General features: G+C 43.6%; 1 protein-coding gene and 1 non-coding gene across 2 annotated transcripts in view; one reads left to right on the plus strand and one right to left on the minus strand.

Moving 5' to 3' along the window:
- Nucleotides 1–396, plus strand: part of LOC100799210 (uncharacterized) — a 4,360-nt gene extending 3,964 nt beyond the window's left edge. Inside the window, exon 2 of the mRNA XM_014775084.1 lies at nucleotides 364–396. Within this exon, the coding sequence (XP_014630570.1) occupies nucleotides 364–396 (33 nt within the window). The remainder of the gene's footprint in view (nucleotides 1–363) is intronic.
- Nucleotides 397–1,814: 1,418 nt separating this feature from the next.
- LOC106798629 (uncharacterized) lies at nucleotides 1,815–3,309 on the minus strand. Its single transcript, XR_005891014.1, has 3 exons — nucleotides 2,461–3,309; nucleotides 2,220–2,359; nucleotides 1,815–2,039 (listed from the first exon to the last, which is right to left on the minus strand). It is a non-coding gene; the product is annotated as an uncharacterized protein (transcript).
- Nucleotides 3,310–22,425: the final 19,116 nt, after the last annotated feature.

A 22,425-nucleotide genomic window follows, 5' to 3' on the forward strand; every position in this document is an offset into this window, starting at 1 on the left:
GGCTTTGTGATGCTGTGCTTCCTCAGTTCACACTATCTTTTCCTAGCTCTAGCAGAAGACATTAAATTTTTTATTATTCCTTTAGAGGAGATCATAGATAAACCCATTTGGATCCCCTCAAATTTAGGAAACATGACTTTTAAAGGAGTGTTTTCTTTCTTCCAAACTAACTTGCAATCATTATCTTGGCATAAGATCTTACGTAAAAAAGGAATCTCGCCATCAAAATCCTTTTTGTTTTGGAGATGGATTCATGATTGTTCATCTACGGATGATAATTTGAATGTAGGGTTTTTTTTTTCTTTTGCCTCTATTTGTTATCATTGTGGAGCTATTGTTGATAATGCAAAACAACTATTTCAGGAATGTCCCTTAGCAATGAAGCTTTGGAACTAGCTTAGTCACTTATTGCAATGTAGCAAGTCTTTTTCTTCTGCTATGAACCTGTTTCATACTTGCTGCAATTCAATTAGCTCATAGGTCAAGGATGTGCACGTTTCTTTAGTTGTACACATCATTTAGCTTATTTGGTATAATAGGAACCAAGCTAGGTGTGAAAGTGGCCCTTTTCAGTATGAGCACATTGTCCACAAAGTTATCTCAAAAGGGATGGATTAAGTGCAACATTGATGGTGCAACAAATAGTTGTCTGGGGCCTTGAGCTAGCAGGGGAATTTTTCGTAATTCTAGGGGTGCTTTTTTGGGTTGTTTCTCGCACTCTTTGGATATTTCAATTGCTTTTCATGCTGAGTTGCAAGTTTCATTTTTAGCTATTGAAATAGCACAAGGCAAAGGTCCGGATCAATTATGGTTGAAAGGTGACTCATTGTCATTGCCACAAGTTTTCAAATCTCATCTCCTGGTGCCGTGGAGGTTTCAAAATAGATGGATTAATTGTTTGTCATATACTAAGTGAATCTCTTTCCATAACTCCCATATTTGTGTGAACGAAATTATTGTACGAATAGATAGCGAATCGTGGTTTACATGCACAAGGTATCATATGGTGGGATATAGTCCAAATCTTTTATTGCTAATACTTCTGTTCATGATAAGTTGAATATGCCTAATTATAGGTTTTGCTATTTTTTTTTATTTGGATGGATTTGGTTTTATGTCCTCCTATGTTTGTTGTTATTTCCTTTTTTGATGAACAAATTTGGTTTGCGGGCATATGATTGATTGCCCCTATGGTGCCGACATAATTGGAATGATAGGGTTTTATCATGATGCGTTTGCAATCCTTTGCTTAAAAAAATATCCTCTTTTAAATTGATTTTTGAATATGATAATAAAATTATGTATCTATATTCTTTTAATATATCGTCATTGTCATCATCTTTATTATGCTCCTAATGACCTATAATGTTGAGCTTTTCTTGTTAAAAAGTAAGAGAAAATGTTCAAGCATATAACCAAATGTATGACAAAATTATAATTATAAGTATAAAAGGACAACTAATTAAAAAATATATGTTATTTAGAAATACCTAAAGAATCAGTTTGTGGGTTCAATTTGAAATGTGTTCATAAAAAAAGCATGTTTAGAGCAAAATGCATAATACTCCTTTAAACAATCGGACATTTGAATATCAATTGAAAGGAAAAAAAAATTATGTCATCTCTATTGTCTTTTGTTCATTCCTCTTGTATGCACCATACGATGGAATATAAAAAAGAAAAGAAAAAGAACTCCGTATTGAGATATGGACAAAAGGAGTGTTGATGTTTATGTTGTCATGAACCAACTATCACAAAATAAAATAAAGCACTAAGTGAAGGGACATGAATAATTTAAAATTACATTTTTAATATCATTGTGGTAGTTCCTCTGCCAAATAGATGTAGAAATGTCCCATAGCTCCAGTACGAAACTCATTTTTATATCTAGATTCTAGAGTCAAAATTTCACCATCATGAATCTTGATTGAACCCGGTTGTGGATAACAAACAGACATTCCAATGAGATAACCTTTCTCATTTCCAGCCTCTTTTCCCGTTCCATATTTTGGTGTTGATGTACATAAAGTCCTTCCATCCTAAATGGTAGGAGAACATAAATTTTAGAGTTGAAGATGCATTGTTATATATGACCTTTTACAATGATATGAAATTAGAAAATTTATTGAATAAAAAGTCATTCACAAAAAGTTTCACAAAATTAATACGTAACTAATAACAAATGGTTTATAAGAATGGCGAAAAATATTGTTCATCACCTGTCCATATAAAGTTGCATTTACAACACCTGAATGCATATGAGCAGTGCCATAAATTAGATAACCTCCATTTTCCATTGGGATGTTTGCTTTTTGGACATGAGGAGAATCACCACCACCACCAGCTGGAATGGTATACTCTGCCTGCAAGGAATTAAGATTTACTTTTGTTCACTCACTCTAATAAGATTGAAAAGTATATTGTTTTATCATAAAGTACTGTCTTGAAAAACTTATCTACCAGACAATCATGAAGTATTTTGGAACCATTTGACCTCACTTTGTCGGTGGAATCAAGTATGTAAACCTTAACTGGTATTTGGTATATGTTCCAATCAACCCAACTAATTTTGTATCTTAAGGAAACCATTCTCCTTGAACCTTGAAAACCCTCTATTTGCTTGCATTGTAAGTTGTCCTGACAACAAAAGAGACCTCCTTTATAATTTGTAGTCAATCTTTGGTTATGTATATCCCTTGTGACATTATAAAAGTCCTTCGGGAGATTCATATTGTCACATCTACATTGAGTGCAGGCTTTCTTATCTTGTGCACCACGTGTATCAATGACCATGATGTTGAGCAACCATTTCTCCTCATATCCATTTTTAATTTTTGTTGGGTTACCTTGTTCTATAGCAAAAGGATCGGGAATTTTTGAGGTTGTTCCTCGTGATTCTACTCCAAATCCCCAATAATGTGGAAGAATGCCACCATTACATGTGCCTTCGTTTCTTTGGAAAAAAGCATCCTCAGGACGACGAAGCTTAGGATTAGGTGACATGGTAATATTTTGGTGGTACTTTATTGCAAACCAATGATGAAGGTAAGTTTCATACGAAGGTATAGAGTTCCCTTCTTGGTCAACTAGTTCCGCATCAAAACTCTTAATTCCAACATGACCTTTTGGAAACTTTATATTCTCAAATGTTTTTGTTGCAATTGATCCTGGTCCCATTTCAAAACTCCCAGTTACAAAAATAGCTGTCTTGATATGATTTTCAGGCTTTTGATATAGTGAATATGATGTACTTGGTAGCAACAATAGTATTGAGAATGAAAGTATCATTGCATTAGAGATAAACTCCATGTTAACCTGAACATAAACAAGTAGTGTCACAAAATTAGTAATGAATTGTCTATGATGTTATTTTTTTTAAGGTAAGCTCAATTACATATAATTCAAACACATGATTAAAAGATTAGGTAGATTGATAAGTAAGTTTGAAAAAAAAGTATATTGCTTACCATATGAGAAGAAGACAAAGGATTGATCATGATGAAGATTTGGTCTTTGTTGAAAATTAAAGCAATTGTTTAGATAAATTGGTGTACATACGATGGTCTTGTTTGGTGCTTTTATAATAGAAGATTTTGTAGCAATATAACTGGCATAACTAAATGTAGATTTAATACACACGTAAAATGTTTATTTCCATTTGTCGCTAAAGCATGTGTTTGCAATCTACAGGTAATGATTTGAACAAAATTTATTAATAATTGTTAGTGACTTTTATGAAACTACAAATCATTAAGCAACTGTTTAGATCTATTTATGGGTACAATAATTGGTGTCAATTGATACTTTATGTAAGAATTAGTTTCTATAATAATTTCAATCCCTCTTCATGGTAAACTTTTGTTTTAGTTTTCTGTTTCTTTTAATTATAAATCCAAAGGTGGGGGAATGTGTATACATTACTTATTAACCAACAAATTAAACTCCTTTAAAGCACGAAATTAGTTATCTCACAATATTATGCAGTGTCTTTTTAATGCCAAATAAGGTTTTAAATACTTTTTGTTTTTATGATATGATTTACAAAATCATTATGTTAGGCTTGTCTCTTTTAAAGAATGAAACAAGATAAATATGCTTCTTCATATGAATACAAGTTTGCTTCCACGTTCAATCAAATATTATTGGTGATTACTTTTCTGTTTTTTTTTTCAAAAGAAATAGAAAATACACATCTAACATTGAAAAATATTTTATTCATTAAAATTTTCACTAACATATCTACTTGTAAGAATACATAATTTGGAAAATGAGATTCTCACTCTCCCCAACGCTTTGTAGGCGTTCCTCGACAACTCACACATGCTACTCAATAATATATATTTAACGCCATTGCTTAGATTTCCCTTATGTGGATTAGACATATTCAAAGGTATGCCAGCCACCTCTCATGGGTTGGGCCTCTCCACGGAATACTAAGCAAAATTATCACCTTATTCTCAAGGCCTTGAATAATGAAAATCCTTTAGGATTTTTCAATAACTATTTGTCTCACATTTTTTACACTACTAAAAATGTTGAACAATATATGCTAATATGTTTTTGTCTAAGAGACAGCTACTAATTATTATCTTATTAATCAAGGATATTAAATCCTAAAATTATTATATTATCTACGTTGCTTTAGAATTTAAAATGTCAAATAATCTACTAATGGATTTATTAAATAAATATTAGAAAATTCCATTAAAAGGAAACTTAAATAATCTACTAATGGATTTACTAAAAAATAGGTTGTTGTCCTTCGAGACAAACGTAAGAGGTGCTAATACCTTCCTCAAGCGTAAATATAACTCCCGAACTTAGAATTTTTATTTTGACCGGTTTCCTTCGGTTTTCCCGACGTTTTCCACAAATAAACGTTGGTGGCGACTGCGCGCATCTTTCCTCCTTTGGAAAGCGCACCCGTGAGCCTCGCCTTTGCTCGCCCGCAAAAGGGCACGTTGCGACAGTTGGCGACTCCACTGGGGAGTATTTTTTGTGAGTTAGGCCTATTTTAAGGAATTGTGGATTTGTGAAACTTCGTGTGTGCATTTGTTGAACTGTGCAAAATGTAAATAACTGTTGTCTATTTCGCATTCTTTACACTGCATTCTAAGCACCCACGGGTTTGAGTGAAAAAAAAGGGGCCCTATACCCGGGTTCATGGGAATTTAAGGAGTGGAGGTGAATCTATCATCATGCTAGGTCTCCGACTTGCTTGATAATAGTGAAACCTCGTCTAGAGCTTTCTCTCTTTATAATGTGTTGTCGCTGGTATTCCATACCGCCACAATATTATTATCTTGAGTGATGATACCTCTAGAAAACAGCCGTGTGAGTTATGAATTGTTGGGGAGTAGTTATTAGAGACCCCTAGATATTGTCCTATAGGTTCCCAAATAGGGGCAAAGAGCAAACATGCTCCGTGCCATTCGTTCTCATGCATTTTTTTTTGTAAAATACCACTAGTTTATAGTTTTTGCTAGTGGTGTTTGGTTTCTTTCGAGTAATACATAACCTTTTTTATGCTACGTCGAGGCGCCATCATGCCCAAACGTAGCATTAAAATTGGATCTCTGTGGTCTCGTATGTATGAATTACCCCTTTGTGTTGTTTTCTTTCTGTTTCATGCATACGCATTGCATCATTCATGTCGGAGTCTTGATCCACCCCTTTTTTAGGTAAATGATGGGGACAAATCAAAATGGCAAAAGGTTTTATCAAGTCAAGGTTAAAGGTCTAGATGCCACTAGCCTCAAGGAATTGGGACGATTGATGGGACCTCTCCAAAGGCAAGCCTTCCGCAAAGTGTACGGGAAGATTCTAGATTTGACTGCAGCGGAGGTATTTACGGAAGCTGTCGTATCCCTCGCCCAATACTATGACCAGCCGTTGAGGTGTTTCACGTTTGGGGACTTCCAAATGGTACCAACTATTGAAGAGTTTGAGGAAATATTAGGATGCCCTCTTGGGGGGAGAAAACCGTATCTTTTCTCCGGTTTTCTTCCTTCCTTGAGCAAGATTGCAGCTGTGGTTGGAGATTCAGCAAAAGAGTTGGATCGCATGAAGCAAACTCGGAACAGCGTAGTGGGCCTGCCTCAGAAATACTTGGAAGGCAAGGCAAGGGATATGGCAAGCCAAGAGAAGTGGGCCCCGTTTGCGGATATATTAGCTTTGTTGATTTTTGGGGTTGTCCTCTTTCCGAACGTTGACAGTTTGGTAGACTTAGCCGCCATTGATGCTTTCCTCGCATATCACCATAGCAAGGAAAGTCTAGTGGTGGCTATCTTGGCAGATTTGTTTGACACCTTTGACCGGAGGTGTGAGAAAAACAGTGCCCGGATTGTCTGTTGTTTACCCGCTCTCTGTGTGTGGTTGATTTCACACCTATTCCAACAAGACACAAGACACCCGTGTCCGCTTCAAAGTTATCGCTCATGCGCCGAAAAAGGAAGAGTCGATTGGGACCAACATTTGGCGGAGATAGGGGGCAGCGCAATCAATTGGTTTCCTCGTTGGAAGGAAGGCAAGGAAGGAGTTCTTTTCTCGTGTGGGGACTACCCTAATGTTCCATTGATAGGGACTAGGGGGTGTATTAATTATAATCCCACGCTCGCCATAAGACAGCTAGGGTACCCCATGATGGGAGCGCCAACGGAAGGGAGTCTCTCACCTTTCCTTGTGAAAGATTTAGGCGCGCAAGGTCTCAAGGTTATACAAAGAATCCACAAGGCGTGGAGGAGTCCGTTGAGGAAAGACAAGGAGCTTAGGGGCATCCGTAATGGCGTCATCGAAGGTTATCATGGATGGCTAAGAATTCACACGCGAGGGTTAGATTGGCTCTCCAAGTTGAAAGTTATCGATGAGGAGAACTTCGAAGCTCCGGAGGAAGATGAAGAAGTCCGAGCTCTAAAATTGGAGCTAGGGAAGGCAAGACTCGCCAAGGAGAAGTTCAAATCAGCTGCTACACACATCCGGAAAGAGTGCACCGAGTTACAAGAGGAAAACGCGGCCACTGCAAGAGCCCTTGAACAAGAAACCAAAAGGGCCCGCAAGGAGGAATATGGCTGAGAGAAATTCCGAGGAGCATTGTGGGGTAGCAACAATGAGCTCAAGCTCTGAAGAGAGGAAAGAGATCGGTCACGGGTGCATGGCATGATCTTAAAAGAAGAGTTAGTTGCTTGCGCGAGGTCCAGAAGGAGTTTGGCTCAACACTTGGAAGCCACGGAGCAAAGCATGCTAGCTATCATAGGGCAATACAAGGAAGAGTTGAACCAGTCTATGGCCCATGAACAAAAGCTAGTGGAGGATTTTGCACAAGTGTATGCCGAAAAAGAAGCAAGAGGGAGGGTGATTGATGCATTGCATCAAGAAGCGACTATGTGGATGGATAGGTTCACCTTGACCTTGAATGGAAGTCAAGACCTCCCGCGTCTATTAGCCAAAGCAAAAGCCACGGCCGAAGTGTGTACGGCCCCCGAGAAGATTCATGGGCTAATCAATTACTGTCAACACATGATAGATTTGATGGCCCATATAATTAGAAATCGTTAGGTTCTCTTGTAATACCTTTGTATAATCTTGGCTAGATGAAAGCTTTTGTTCTTTTTATAAAATGAGAAGTTCTGAACTCATCACGTTATCTAAAAAACCTTTGGGTGGATCCAAGTGCTCCGATCATTCATTTGCATATTCATGTTTTGGTGGCATACTCACCTTTGTTTATTTCTTTAGGAATTTCATCATAACTAAGAAAACACCAAGGCACCCCTATAACACTCGATCCAGAAAAATGGATAATGAAGAGGGCGTGCAGGAACAGATGAAGGCCGATCTATCAGCCCTAAAAGATCAAATGGCTTCCATCTCAGAGGTCATGTTAAAACTCCAGAAAACTATAGAGGATAAAGCCACGGCAACCGCCTCCAGTACAGTTAGGGAAGCGGAGCCGGTGCTGCAACCCGCCTTAAATCCGGGCCGAGACAGAAACACAGCAGTGTTTGGTCGAAGGTATAGCCTGCAAGCTTATCCTTATGGCTTGCCTCTAGACTTCACTCCCCGTGCCACCCCAGAAGATTTAAGCCAAGCCCCTACTTTCGAGGGGCAGCTCCAACCTTATGACGACTATCCCGGGCAAGACGATGAGGAAGGAGATACCCATCTCGGTCCTCTGCTCCACCTCAAAGATCCGTCCCCCCATGAACTACCCCAACCGAACATAGTCCGCCATATCCCAGCTTCACCTACACCCGTAAAAGAATCTGTTCCCGTCACGGAAGATAGGGGAAAGATTGAGGCGCTTGAAGAGAGGTTAAGAGCAGTCGAGGGCCTTGACAATTACCCATTCTCGGATTTGGCGGATTTATGTCTCGTGCCCAACATCGTCATCCCTCCCAAGTTCAAAGTACCGGACTTTGATAAGTAAAAAGGGACGACATGTCCGAAAGGGCATCTCCGGATGTATTGCCGGAAGATGGGGGCGTATTCCGCGGACGAAAAGTTGTTGGTCCATTTCTTTCAAGACAGCTTGGCTAGAGCAGCTGTAGCATGGTATACCAATCTGGAAGCTTCCCAGATCCGATCATGGAAGGACTTGGCAACTGCCTTCATTAGGCAGTACCAGTACAATACGGACATGGCTCCCGATCGGAACCAGCTTCAGAGTATGACTAAGCGAGAGCATGAGTCCATTAAGGAATATGCCCAAAGATGGAGAGATCTCGCAGCCCAAGTCGTACCCCCCATGATGGAGAGGGAGATGATCACAATTATGGTAGATACGCTACCCACGTTCTACTATGAAAAGCTGATAGGCTACATGCTAGCTAACTTTGCGGATCTCGTCTTCGCCAGAGAAAGGATTGAATCCGGACTACGAAAAGGCAAGTTCAAATATGCTGCCAATATGGCCCCCAACAACAACAGAAGAGCCCCAGTAGGGGGCGCGAGGAAAAAGGAAGGAGACGCCCACGCGGTCACCACCGCCGCGACGTGGATGAAAGCACCCCAAAATATCCAAAGCTCATACCAGCCCAATCCCCCAAATTTTTTAATCCGAGCCGGGAATTCCCTCCCGACTCAAGTAAAAGGACCACCCACAGCAGAAAGAGCGCCGGCCCAATGCACAGCTCCAGCCGCACCCCGGCCAGTTAATAATACAGCCCCCGGCGCGACCTATAAATATGCACAGCACCCGCCCCCGAAAGACAACTTCCCTCCTATTCCTATGGCATACTTCGAGTTATGGCCTTCATTATTGGAGAATCATTTGGTGGTGGCCATACCCGGGAAGGTCCTCTAGCCACCCTACCCCAAGTGGTATGACCCGGGTGCCAAGTGTGCGTACCATAGTGGAGTTCCCGGACACAACATTGACTCCTGTCTCCCGTTCAAATATAAGGTACGACACTTAATCAGTGCCAGTTGGCTATCGTTTCAAGAGGAAGGCCCAAATGTTAGAATCAACCCGCTAGCTAGTCATGGAGGGGCTAGCGTGAACACCGTCGAAGAGGATGGGCCATCGCGGGCAAAGAGATTAGGAGAGGTAGCTACTTCTAGACGCCTCATCTATCAATCACTGCAAGCGGCATGCATGGTCTCCCGTGGCGGAGGCGAAAGGGACAAATGTTTGTTTCACCTCGGGGAATCACACGACATGGAAACCTGTCCCGCGGTAGAAGAATTGCTTCAGCGGCTCATGGACTGGGGGCAGTTTGAAGTGTCCATAGGAGGGAGGGAAGAACCACAAATTTGCATGCAGTCGGAAGAGAAGAGGGTTCCTCTAACCCCCAAGGCCCTAGTGATATGTTTTACTAGAAAAGGGACCGGCTCCACACCCATATACCCCCAGGCGGCGCCCAAGCCAACACCATTTGCATATCAAAGTAATAAGGTTGTTCCGTGGAAGTATACCCCTCCCGCATCCAGCGAAAGAGTTGCAACCGAAGTGGACTCCCTATCAGCTAAAGTAACCAACATCACCGGCCTCAGTGGCGTAACCCGCAGTGGTCGGGTGTTCGCTTCCCCTCACCCGGCGGAATTGCCCTCCAAAGGGAAAGCGCCCATGGTCCAAGAGCCCACAGACATAGCCACCCCCTCGAAAGAAGTAGATCCTCCAGTGGCAAGAGGAGCTGAAAAGAAAGAAGGTCTTCAAGGAAAAACAGTGACTTTGGAAGAGGCCCATGAGTTCCTCCGCCTCATCCAACAAAGCGAGTTTAAGGTAGTTGAGCAACTGAATAAAACTCCAGCAAGGATCTCCTTGCTTGAACTACTCATAAACTCCGAGCCTCATCGTGCGCTGTTGATGAAAGTCCTTAACGATGCCCATGTAGCACATGATATCTCAGTGGAGGGTTTCGAAGGCATCGTTAATCATATAACCACCAACAATTATATCGCGTTTGCGGAAGAAGAGATTCCGGTTGAGGGGAGAGGACACAACAAGGCTCTACATGTGTCGGTGAGATGTATGGACCACATTGTCGCAAAGGTACTTATCGACAATGGATCGAGTTTAAATGTAATGCCGAAGACCACTTTGGAAAAGCTTCCTTTTAGTGCGTCACGTTTAAAACCGAGCTCGATGGTGGTGCGAGCCTTTGATGGTACTCGGCGGGAAGTGATGGGGGAAATCGACATTCCCATTCAGATAGGCCCCCACACTTGCAATGTGGTATTTCAAGTAATGGATATAAATCCCGCCTATAGCTGCCTCTTGGGAAGACCTTGGATTCATGCCCTGGGAGTGGTCCCTTCAACGATTCACCAGAAATTGAAGTTTGCAGTGGGTGGACTTTTAGTGATAGTGTTGGGTGAAGAGGATATGTTAGTGAGCTGCCCCTCCTCCGCACCGTACGTAGAAGCGGCGGAAGAATCATTGGAAACGGCTTTCCAATCCTTTGAGGTGGTGAGCTGCGCCTCTGTGGAACCAAGTCTGTCGCTACCTTCTCTCTCCAAAGCGGCCATAATGGTGGCGCTTGTTATGCTCAGGAACGGATTTGAGCCCGGAATGGGTCTAGGCAAGGACTGCCTCGGGAATGCCGACGTGGTTGATATCAAGGGAAATCCATACAAGTATGGATTAGGGTATGAACCCGGGATGTCGGGGAGGAGGAATGTGCCGTCAAGATTTCGGGCGGATAGGGTATGGCCTGGCCGTATTAGCCAGTGTTTCACCAGCGCTGGAATGGTGTCCGAGGAGGAGGTGGCCGCAATAGAAGAGGAGTTCCCTCAAGACTCACCAAGTTTTGTGCAACCATGCCACCCCGATTCCCAAGTGGGGAACTGGCGCGTGATAAGCCAGTCAGAAGTCTATACCACTGATTCAATGTAATTAGAGCCTATAGATTTCCTTTCTCTTTTGTTTTGTGAAACCTACCTTATTAAATAAACAAAGAGATCTTGTTTCATCTGTTCTTGCGGTTCCACCTTTTCTCATATCATTTTGCATGTTTTTGTTTCTTTTGTCTTGTTTGGTATAGATATGAGGGTCGATTCTTTGAGGATCCTAACAACGAGGGTTTGACAATCGATTTCGATCGAGATATAAGCCAAATGATAAACGAGGAAGAGGAAGAGGATGTCCTGTCGCCAGAGTTAGAGAGGTTGGTCGCTCAGGAAGAACGTGAAATGAAGCCTCACCAAGAAGAAACCGAATTGGTAAACTTAGGGACCACGGAGGAAAATAAAGAAGTAAAGGTAGGAACCGGTATGACCGCGCCTATCCGCCAAGGCTTGATAACCCTTCTTGAAGAGTATCAAGATGTCTTTGCATGGTCATATCAAGACATGCCCGGTCTGGATTCCGACATTGTGCAGCATAAGTTTCCTTTGAATCCTGGGTCTTCCCCGGTTAAGCAAAAGTTACGAAGAATGAAACCTGAGATGTCTTTAAAAATTAAAGAAGAAGTAAGGAAGTAGTTCGATGCAGGTTTCTTAGCTGTGGCGCGGTACCCGGAGTGGATGGCCAACATTGTCCCAGTCCCGAAAAAGGACGGCAAGGTTCGAATGTGTGTAGACTACCGGGACTTGAACCGAGCCAGTCCTAAAGATAATTTTCCCCTGCCACACATTGATATATTGGTAGATAATACAGCCAAATTTGCCCTTTTCTCATTTATGGATGGTTTCTCGGGGTATAATCAAATAAAGATGGCACCCGAAGATGTAGAGAAAACCACTTTCGTCGCCCTATGGGAAACATTCTGCTATAAAGTGATGGCCTTCGGGCTGAAAAATGCTGGGGCAACCTATCAGCGTGCCATGGTGGCGTTGTTCCATGATATGATGCATAAGGAAATAGAGGTCTACGTAGATGACATGATTGCCAAGTCTCGGACTGAGGACGAGCACCTTGTCAATCTGCGTAAACTGTTTGGAAGTGAAATTCTGATACCAATGCCAGATGTCGTACAGGATGTCACGACATCACGCTTCAGAACATGCAGATTATCTCTGAGTGTATGAACAGATTAAACAAGTAAATAACACAAGAGAATTGTTAACCCAGTTCGGTGCAACCTCACCTACATCTGGGGGCTACCAAGCCAGGGAGGAAATCCACTAAAATAGTGTTAGTTCAAGGTCTAACAGCCACTGTTTACAACCTTCTCACCTAACCACTACCCGTGCAACCTCCACCTAAGAGCCACTCTTAGATATGAGAACCCCTCTCACTCCCTCTCAAACACTCTCCCGTGTTTACAATTAAATCAAGGACACTCCAGAGATTTCTCTCTGAACAAAAGAGATCAACTCTACACACTAGAGATCAACTCTACACACTCAGGTCCAACACTTGATGTTAGGGTACCATCAAGGTGGCTCACAAAACACTCAAGTCCTAAAACTCACAAAACAACTCTTCAATCCCGGACTTGGTACAAAACTCGTGCAGCCTCCATGTTTTTATAGCAGTGTGTGTGTCTGGGCTGCAACAGCTTGTGCTGGATGAGATCTATCATTCTTCCTGAAAATCTGCACTTAAAGAACTAAAAGATAACGTTTGATCTTTTAGTTTTTATCTTTAATCTTTAATCCCTGAACGAACTCTTCTAGTTTGTAATTCGAACTTTAATTATCTTTTAATTCGTTCCTAAAGATAGATCATCTAATCTCTTGCTAACTGCACAATAATCTGTTAAAGATATAACAGATTTATATGTCCAGTATTTTCGGGCAAGATGTCCTGGACATCGTATCCGACATCGTGGATCCTGCAACTTCAATGCTTTTAGCAACTCCAGTATTTTCGGGCAGGATGTCCTGGACATTGTATCCGACATCGTGGATCCTGCAGCTTCAATGCTTTTAGCAATTCCAGTATTTTCAGGCAGGATGTCCTGGACATTGTATCCGACATCGTGAATCCTGCAGCTTCAATTCTTCATTTGACACTTTATCTTGCCTTGTGCATTGTGCAGCCCGATCTTATTCTTTGTGCAGCAACTCCAGCTTTCCTTCATTGTCTAAGTGCTTATGTTTTAACAAAATCTTAGCCAATCTTTTAAAGCTTAGTAAAGCTAGGCACTAACAGGAAGGTTGCGGAAATACCAATTAAAACTAAACCCAACCAAATACACCTTTGGGGTGAAGTCGGGGAAGCTGTTAGGATTTATCGTAAGTCAGAAAGGGATAGAGATAGATCCCGAGAAAGTGAAGGCCATCCTTGAAATGCCGGAACCACGCACGGAGAAGCATGTTCGGGGGTTTTTGGGCAGGTTGAATTATATCGCGAGATTTATCTCGCAACTCACCCCTACCTGTGAGCCTATTTTTAAGCTATTACGTAAGAACCAGGCGGTCCTGTGGAACAGTTACTGCAAAGAGGCCTTCGAGAAGATCAAACAGAGTCTCACAAATCCCCCGGTGCTCATGCCACCTGTAACAGGAAGACCTCTTTTCCTGTACATGACCATGTTGGACGAGTCTATGGGGTGCGTGTTGGGTCAGCATGATGATTTTGGGAAAAAGGAGCAAGCCATCTACTATCTGAGCAAGAAGTTTACCGCATGTGAGATGAATTACTCAATGCTAGAAAGGACGTGTTGGGCTCTGGTATGGGCATCACATCGGCTTAGGCAGTACATGCTCAGCCATACCACGTGGCTTATTTCCAAAATGGATCCCATGAAATACATCTTTGAAAAATCGGCCCTCACGGGACGAATCGCTAGGTGGCAGGTACTATTATCTGAATTCGATATCGTTTACGTCACCCAAAAGTCGATAAAGGGAAGTGCCTTAGCGGATTATTTGGCCCAACAACCCCTCCAGGATTATCGGCCGATGCACCCCGAGTTCCCAGATGAAGATATCATGGCCCTGTTTGAAGAGAAGCGGACGCACGAGGACATAGACAAATGGATTGTTTGCTTCGATGGGGCATCTAATGCTTTGGGCCACGGAGTAGGGGCAGTCCTTGTATCCCCGGATGATCAGTGTATTCCTTTCACAGCTAGGCTAGGTTTTGATTGTACCAACAATATGGCCAAGTATGAAGCATGCGCCCTCGGGGTTCAGGCGGCCATTGATTTTGATGTAAAACTACTCTAGGTGTATGGAGACTCAGCTTTGGTGATACGCCAGTTGAAAGGAGAATGGGAAACTAGGGATCCGAAGTTGATACCCTATCAAACTCACATTTTGAGGTTAGCCAAGTACTTTGACGACATTTCCTTCCACCACATACCTCGGGAAGAGAATCAAATGGCTGATGCGTTAGCCACCTTGGCATCCATGTTTCAACTTGCCCCACATGGGAAACTATGGTATTTCGACATCAAACAGTATGTCGAGAACAAAGAATACCCACCAGGAATTTCTGACAATGACAAAAGGACGTTGAGGAGATTGGCTACTGATTTCTTTGTAAGCGGTACCATCCTGTACAAACGAAACCACGACATGACCCTCCTACGATGCATAGATGCCAAAGAGGCGAACTTCATGATTGAGGAGATCCACGAGGGTTCCTTTGGGACACATGCCAATGGGCATGCTATGGCCAGAAAAATCCTTAGGGCCGGTTACTATTGGCTCACCATGGAAAGCGATTGTTGCGCTCATGTAAGGAAATGTCATAAATGTCAGGCATACGCGGACAATGTCAATGTTCCACCACATCCTCTGAAAGTTATGTCCGCCCCTTGGCCTTTTTCCATGTGGGGAATAGATGTCATTGGGGCCATCGAACCCAAAGCATCGAATGGTCACCACTTCATTCTGGTGGCGATAGATTACTTCACCAAATGGGTCGAAGCAGCTTCTTATACTAATGTCACAAGGAATGTGGTAGTTAGATTCATAAAGAAGGAGTTGATTTGTCGATACGGACTCCCCAGGAAGATCATTACTGACAATGGCACCAATCTGAACAATAAGATGATGCAGGAGATGTGCGAAGACTTCAAGATCCAGCATCATAACTCTACCCCTTATCGGCCAAAGATGAATGGAGCTGTAGAGGCTGCGAATAAGAATATTAAGAAGATTGTTCAAAAGATGACAGTGTCATACAAAGATTGGCATGAGATGTTGCCTTTCGCCCTGCACGGATATAGAACCTCGGTACGAACTTCTACTGGGGCAACACCGTATTCCTTAGTTTATGGGATGGAAGCAGTACTCCCGTTTGAGGTGGAAGTTCCTTCTACGAGGATAATAGCAGAATCCGGCCTAGAAGAGTCAAAATGGGCTTAAGCACGCTACGACCAACTCAACCTCATTGACGGTAAGCGTTTGACAGCCATCAGCCATGGGCGTCTATATCAACGAAGAGTAAAGAACGCATTCGACAAGAAGGTACATCCGCGCAAGTTCAACGAGGGGGACCTCGTGCTGAAAAAGATGTCCCACGCTGTTAAGAATAGTCGAGGCAAGTGGGCCCCGAATTATGAAGGACCTTTCGTGGTGAAAAGAGCTTTTTCTGGGGGTGCTCTGATACTCACCAACATGGATGGCGAGGAGTTGCCCTCGCCCGTGAACTCCGATGTAGTTAAACGATATTACGCTTGAAGTCTGGGGCAATCGAGAGGACCGTTGCATGTTTTTTATTTCTGAGTTTTTGTCGTTCTTCTTGGTTTCCTCTAGGGATTCCCATTCACTGTATTTGTCTCGTTTCTTTGAAAAGAAAAGATGGGTGAGGTTTCAGTCCTCCCTTTGGTTTCAAACCTTGTGTTTTAGATTTGTTATAACTTGAGCCCTCTTCGCTCGGTGTATGGGGTGCCCCAAACGCTTATTTAAAATTGAATCTAACCATTCTTCACTAAAATAAAATCATCACATTAGGAACATTCATACATGCACATGCGCATGCACATGCATATCTTGTGATAGTAAGGAGCAGAGTCGTCTCAGGCCACGGTCAGAAGTCAAGACGAGTCAATGGCAAAAATCAACCAAGGTAAGACGATGACCGGTCACGATTGGCCGCAAATTATTTGTCTCCTACTTGCAGGTACTTAGGGATGGAGGCAAATGGAGGATAGGATCGCGACCGACCGATCGTTGCCCCTTCCCGGCGCTAAACAAGCGAAGAACGTCGCTGCAAGGCAACCCAGTATCCTTTGCATTCGCAGTTTTCTTTTACTATTGTTTGTTTTAAATGAGTAATCGACACCTAATTCTAATTTAAGTAGGTTCAAGTGGGCAAATGCTAACCCATAAGGAAGGAGGGGACATGGTTAATGTTCCCCTTTAAAAAAAAAAAAAGAAAAAAAAAGTACAGGTTAGCTCGCCTGGGCGAGCTGAGCTCGCCTGGGCGAGCAACCCCTGTACGAAAATATAAAGGGGTGGAGGGGGAACGTTTTCTTCACCCAAAACTCTTCCCCCTCACTTCAAAAACCCCCAAGCTCACGGGAACTACGAGAACAGCAGCCCCCAAGCTTCCGTTGTTGAGTTTTTGCTTCCCTTTTCACGCTTTAATTCACTCCCCACAAGAGATGGCCCCGAGGAAACTTGCCTCAAAGAGATCCAGGAAGGATAAAGCGGCCGAAGGAACCAGTTCCGCTCCCGAGTATAACAGTCACCGCTTTAGGAGCGCTGAACACCAGCAGCGCTTCGAGGCCATCAAGGGATGGTCATTTCTCCGGGAGCGACGCGTCCAGCTCAGGGACGACGAGTATACCGATTTCCAGGAGAAGATAGTTCGCCGACGGTGGGCATCACTGGTTACCCCCATGGCCAAGTTCGATCCAGACATAGTCCTCAAATTTTATGCCAATGCTTGGCCTACAAAGGAGGGCGTGCGAGATATGAGGTCTTGGGTAACGGGTCAGTGGATCCCGTTTGATGCAGATGCTATCAGCCAGTTCCTGGGATACCCTTTAGTGCTGGAAGAGGGTCAGGAGTGCGAGTATGGCCAGAGGAGGAACCGGTCCGATGGGTTCGATGAAGAGGCCATCACCCATTTGCTATGTATACCGGGGCAGGATTTTTCCCAGACTGCTGCCAGGAGACGGGTTCGGATCATGCGCACCAACATGACCACCCTGACTCAGATCTGGATGACTTTGCTGCTCAGCAACATCCAGCCCAGCGATCATAATTCCGACCTCCCCCTTTCGAAGTGTCAGCTGGTGTATGCCATCCTGACACGGATGAGCATTCACGTGGCTCAGTTAGTCGCTAATGCCATCTATCTATTTGCAGGTATGGCGCCTACCAGGCACCCTCTGGACCCGGATAAGTCCAATAGGGCCCTGGGATTTCCCGCCTTGATCACAGGACTCTGCCAGTCGTTTGGAGTCCCCGTCGCACCTAGCAAGGTGATTCGGCCGCCCATCACCCGAGCTTTTTATTGAGAAGTATTGCACACAGAGACAGGCCCAGGGGGATGCTTCGCAGGCCACAGACACGCCGCCACCTCATCAGGCTGGTCCAGCCGGATCGTTTGATACGGAGCAGTATTTGCGGCATTTGGTTCGCCAGCAGGTGGCCAACCACCGGGCTCATGTACAAACTCATGATTGTCTTTACCAGATGAGCCTCAGCCTACAGAGCCAGGGTTTTACTTCTCTTCCGTGCCCTACTCCGGACCAGTTCAGGGAAGAGGTCGCATGGCCTGGAGATTGGCCTGAGGCCCGGGCAGGAGAGGCGCCAGTAGAGGCACCAGCAGAGGCTCCCGACGAGGCAGATGAGGCCCGCGAGGACAAGGAGATGACCGATTTACTTGATTTCTTAGGAGGGAGCGGGGCCACATGATTGGGAGATCCCTTGATCCATATTTCTTTTTGTTTCCATTTTTCATGTTATATATTTTTGTTTGACTAAGGGACTAACGTTTGTTTCATGTTGATTGACTTTTGTTTTGTACATACATATCGTTTGAGTTGTTACGTCGGTACTTGTTTCATTGTTGTCAATAATGTTTGTTGAAATTCCGGGACCGTGTAAAGTTTTTCATTTAGGAACGTCGTCCTAAAAAATAAAATGAACCAAAAATCCTAATAAAAAGAAAGAAGCGTTGTGAATAAAATGTCTGCGTATACAAAGAAAAAGGAAAGTGTGTATAAAAGGATTTTTTTGTGTGTAAATGATGCGTGGAAAGGAATTCTTGTGTGTGTGAGCAACGAGTGTATATGAAGAAAATTTTGTATGAACCATAAGTGTGTGTTGGGAAAAATGAAGAAATCTTTGAACGTAAATAGGGTTTGTATAGAGACCGTGTGATGTAAAGAGAAAGAGTTCCAATGTGTGTACAGAAAAAGTTTTTCATGTATAACAATATAGATGTACAAAGAAAGGTTTTCCTCATAAAGGACCACATGTGTATAATTTTGTGAATGAAACAAAAAGGAAAAAGAAAGAAAGACCGCGAAGGTCGACATGTTATAGTTAAGAAGTATAAATCATTCGTAAAGAGCAAATGTATCTTCTGGAAACAAGGGACTGATGCTAAGAGTTTATTTTCCGGAATAACCGAGATAAGAATGGATGAATTCATTGAACTGATAAAAGAACATAATTGGGAAACGTTGGGTCTGTTAATGTAAATTCCCAATCGTAGTATCACAATGCCATGAACAGGATGCTTGAGTGCCCACCTAGCTATAGCCATGACTAATTTTGCACGTTGTTTTCAAATCATCATTGTCACGCATGCCTTATGGAATAATATGGAAGTTCGGCCCGAAATCGACACCTTGACACCCAAATTTGTTTCGCCCCAGATATCAAGATTGGGGTTCCCGCGATAAAAGACCCCATTGAAACACAACCTTAGACCTTTTGAACCTTGGCCTATAAAAAGAATCCTCATTCTTTCCCCCGAAGCAAAGGACAGCGGAATCTCCTCAAGGGAGAGCGAATAGAGTGCTAAAACCCGATTTCCCAAAGAAAGGGATGGGGGAAGGAGAAGTGAAAAAAAAAAGAAGGAAGAAATGGAAAGAAAGAAAAGAAAAAGATGAAAATAAAGAAAAGAACAAAAGAAAGAAAAGGAAGGATTCCCGATCAAAGATCGAAAGGAAGTGAAAAGGGAAAAGAAACAATTCTCGATCAATAAAAGAAAGAGGACAGAAATTCTTCAAGCCAGATAAATTTTCGGCAAGGTAGGTGACTGTTGGCAAAGGAAAGCCCATTTTTGGTGATTCTTCCTTTCAGATTGCCACTCAAAATCATTCTCGACTGGCGATATCCCACCCCACATGAACAAAGAGGAAAAGACCAAAACACCCAGTTTCCTCTCTAAAAACCCTACCCTCGAGAAAATCCTATTGGTCCGTGATCGTACGTTTGATCTTTGATTCCATAGGAAGTCGTGTGCAAAATAGAGTCATGGTGCAGTTATGGTTTGGGAATAGGATAAAACACTTGCCTTGTGAGTTTTATACACTATGAGTGATTTATTTTCAGCTTAGCCCAATGTTTCCCCTGCATGTTCATTTAAAAGCTAAAAGTTGACGTCCTGCCCTTCATTCTCGGTTACAAGGAAGATTACCCTTGGCACAAGTATATTGTTTCTCTCAGATATGGTGCTCTCACAAATGATTTATTTTTCTTTACAAAAAGCATGTTTGCCTTTCAGGTGGAAAAACCCGGTGGACCGTTCGGTCCCGCCAACCACTTTTTCGGAGCCCCATGAATGTTATTGCCTAGCGCTGTTCATGTGTCCTCCACCTTCGAGTTTGGAGCTATGTTTCATGATTGCCTAAGTGCGGACCCTCAAGCCAATCCTCCATTCTCCCCCTTATTTTCGGAGCCCCATGAATGTTATTGCCTAGCGCTATTCATGTGTCCTCCACCTTCGAGTTTGGAGCTATGTTTCATGATTGCCTAAGTGCGGACCCTCAAGGCAATCCTCCATTCTCCCCCTTTTTCGGAGCCCCATGAATGTTATTGCCTAGCGCTTTTCATGTGTCCTCCACCTTCGAGTTTGGAGCTATGTTTCAGGATAGCCTAAGTGCGGACGACCAAGGCAATCCTCCATTCTCCCCCTTTTTCGGAGCCCCATGAATGTTATTGCCTAGCGCTGTTCATGTGTCCTCCACCTTCGAGTTTGGAGCTATGTTTCATGATTGCCTAAGTGCGTACCCTCAAGGCAATCCTCCATTCTCCCCCAGTTTCGGAGCCCCATGAATGTTATTGCCTAGCGCTGTTCATGTGTCCTCCACCTTCGAGTTTGGAGCTATGTTTCATGATTGCCTAAGTGCGGACCCTCAAGGCAATCCTCCATTCTCCCCCTTTTTTTTGGAGCCCCAAGAATGTTATTGCCTAGCGTTGTTCATGTGTCCTCCACCTTCGAGTTTGGAGCTATGTTTCATGATTGCCTAAGTGCGGACCCTCAAGGCAATCCTCCATTCTCCCCCAGTTTCGGAGCCCCATGAATGTTATTGCCTAGCAGTGTTCATGTGTCCTCCACCTTCGAGTTTGGAGCTATGTTTCAATATTGCCTAAGTGCGGACCCTCAACGCAATCCTCCATTCTCCCAATTTTTTCGGAGCCCCATGAATGTTATTGCCTAGCGCTATTCATGTGTCCTCTACCTTCGAGTTTGGAGCTATGTTTCATGAATGCCTAAGTGCGGACGCTCAAGGCAATCCTCCATTCTCTCCCTTTTTTTCGGAGCCCCATGAATGTTATTGCCTAGCGCTGTTCATGTGTCCTCCACCTTCGAGTTTGGAGCTATGTTTCATGATTGCCTAATTGCGGACCCTCAAGGAAATCCTCCATTCTCCCCCTTTTTCGGAGCCCCATGAATGTTATTGCCTAGCGCTGTTCATGTGTCCTCCACCTTCGTGTTTGGAGCTATGTTTCAGGATTGCCTAAGTGCGGACCCTCAAGGCAATCCTCCATTCTCCTCCTTTTTCGGAGCCCCATGAATGTTATTGCCTAGCGCTGTTCATGTGTCCTCCACCTTCGAGTTTGGAGCTTTGTTTCATGATTGCCTAAGTGCGGACCCTCAAGCCAATCCTCCATTCTCCCCCTTATTTTCGGAGCCCCATGAATGTTATTGCCTAGCGCTATTCATGTGTCCTCCACCTTCGAGTTTGGAGCTATGTTTCATGATTGCCTAAGTGCGGACCCTCAAGGCAATCCTCCATTCTCCCCCTTTATCGGAGCCCCATGAATGTTATTGCCTAGCGCTTTTCATGTGTCCTCCACCTTCGAGTTTGGAGCTATGTTTCAGGATAGCCTAAGTGCGGACGACCAAGGCAATCCTCCATTCTCCCCCTTTTTCGGAGCCCCATGAATGTTATTGCCTAGCGCTGTTCATGTGTCCTCCACCTTCGAGTTTGGAGCTATGTTTCATGATTGCCTAAGTGCGTACCCTCAAGGCAATCCTCCATTCTCCCCCAGTTTCGGAGCCCCATGAATGTTATTGCCTAGCGCTGTTCATGTGTCCTCCACCTTCGAGTTTGGAGCTATGTTTCATGATTGCCTAAGTGCGGACCCTCAAGGCAATCCTCCATTCTCCCCCTTTTTTTTGGAGCCCCAAGAATGTTATTGCCTAGCGTTGTTCATGTGTCCTCCACCTTCGAGTTTGGAGCTATGTTTCATGATTGCCTAAGTGCGGACCCTCAAGGCAATCCTCCATTCTCCCCCTTTTTTTTTGGAGCCCCAAGAATGTTATTGCCTAGCGTTGTTCATGTGTCCTCCACCTTCGAGTTTGGAGCTATGTTTCATGATTGCCTAAGTGCGGACCCTCAAGGCAATCCTCCATTCTCCCCCTTTTTTTTGGAGCCCCAAGAATGTTATTGCCTAGCGTTGTTCATGTGTCCTCCACCTTCGAGTTTGGAGCTATGTTTCATGATTGCCTAAGTGCGGACCCTCAAGGCAATCCTCCATTCTCCCCCAGTTTCGGAGCCCCATGAATGTTATTGCCTAGCAGTGTTCATGTGTCCTCCACCTTCGAGTTTGGAGCTATGTTTCATGATTGCCTAATTGCGGACCCTCAAGGAAATCCTCCATTCTCCCCCTTTTCGAGCC

Source organism: Glycine max, chromosome 4 (assembly GCF_000004515.6).
Source record: "Glycine max cultivar Williams 82 chromosome 4, Glycine_max_v4.0, whole genome shotgun sequence".
Lineage (NCBI taxonomy): Eukaryota > Viridiplantae > Streptophyta > Magnoliopsida > Fabales > Fabaceae > Glycine > Glycine max.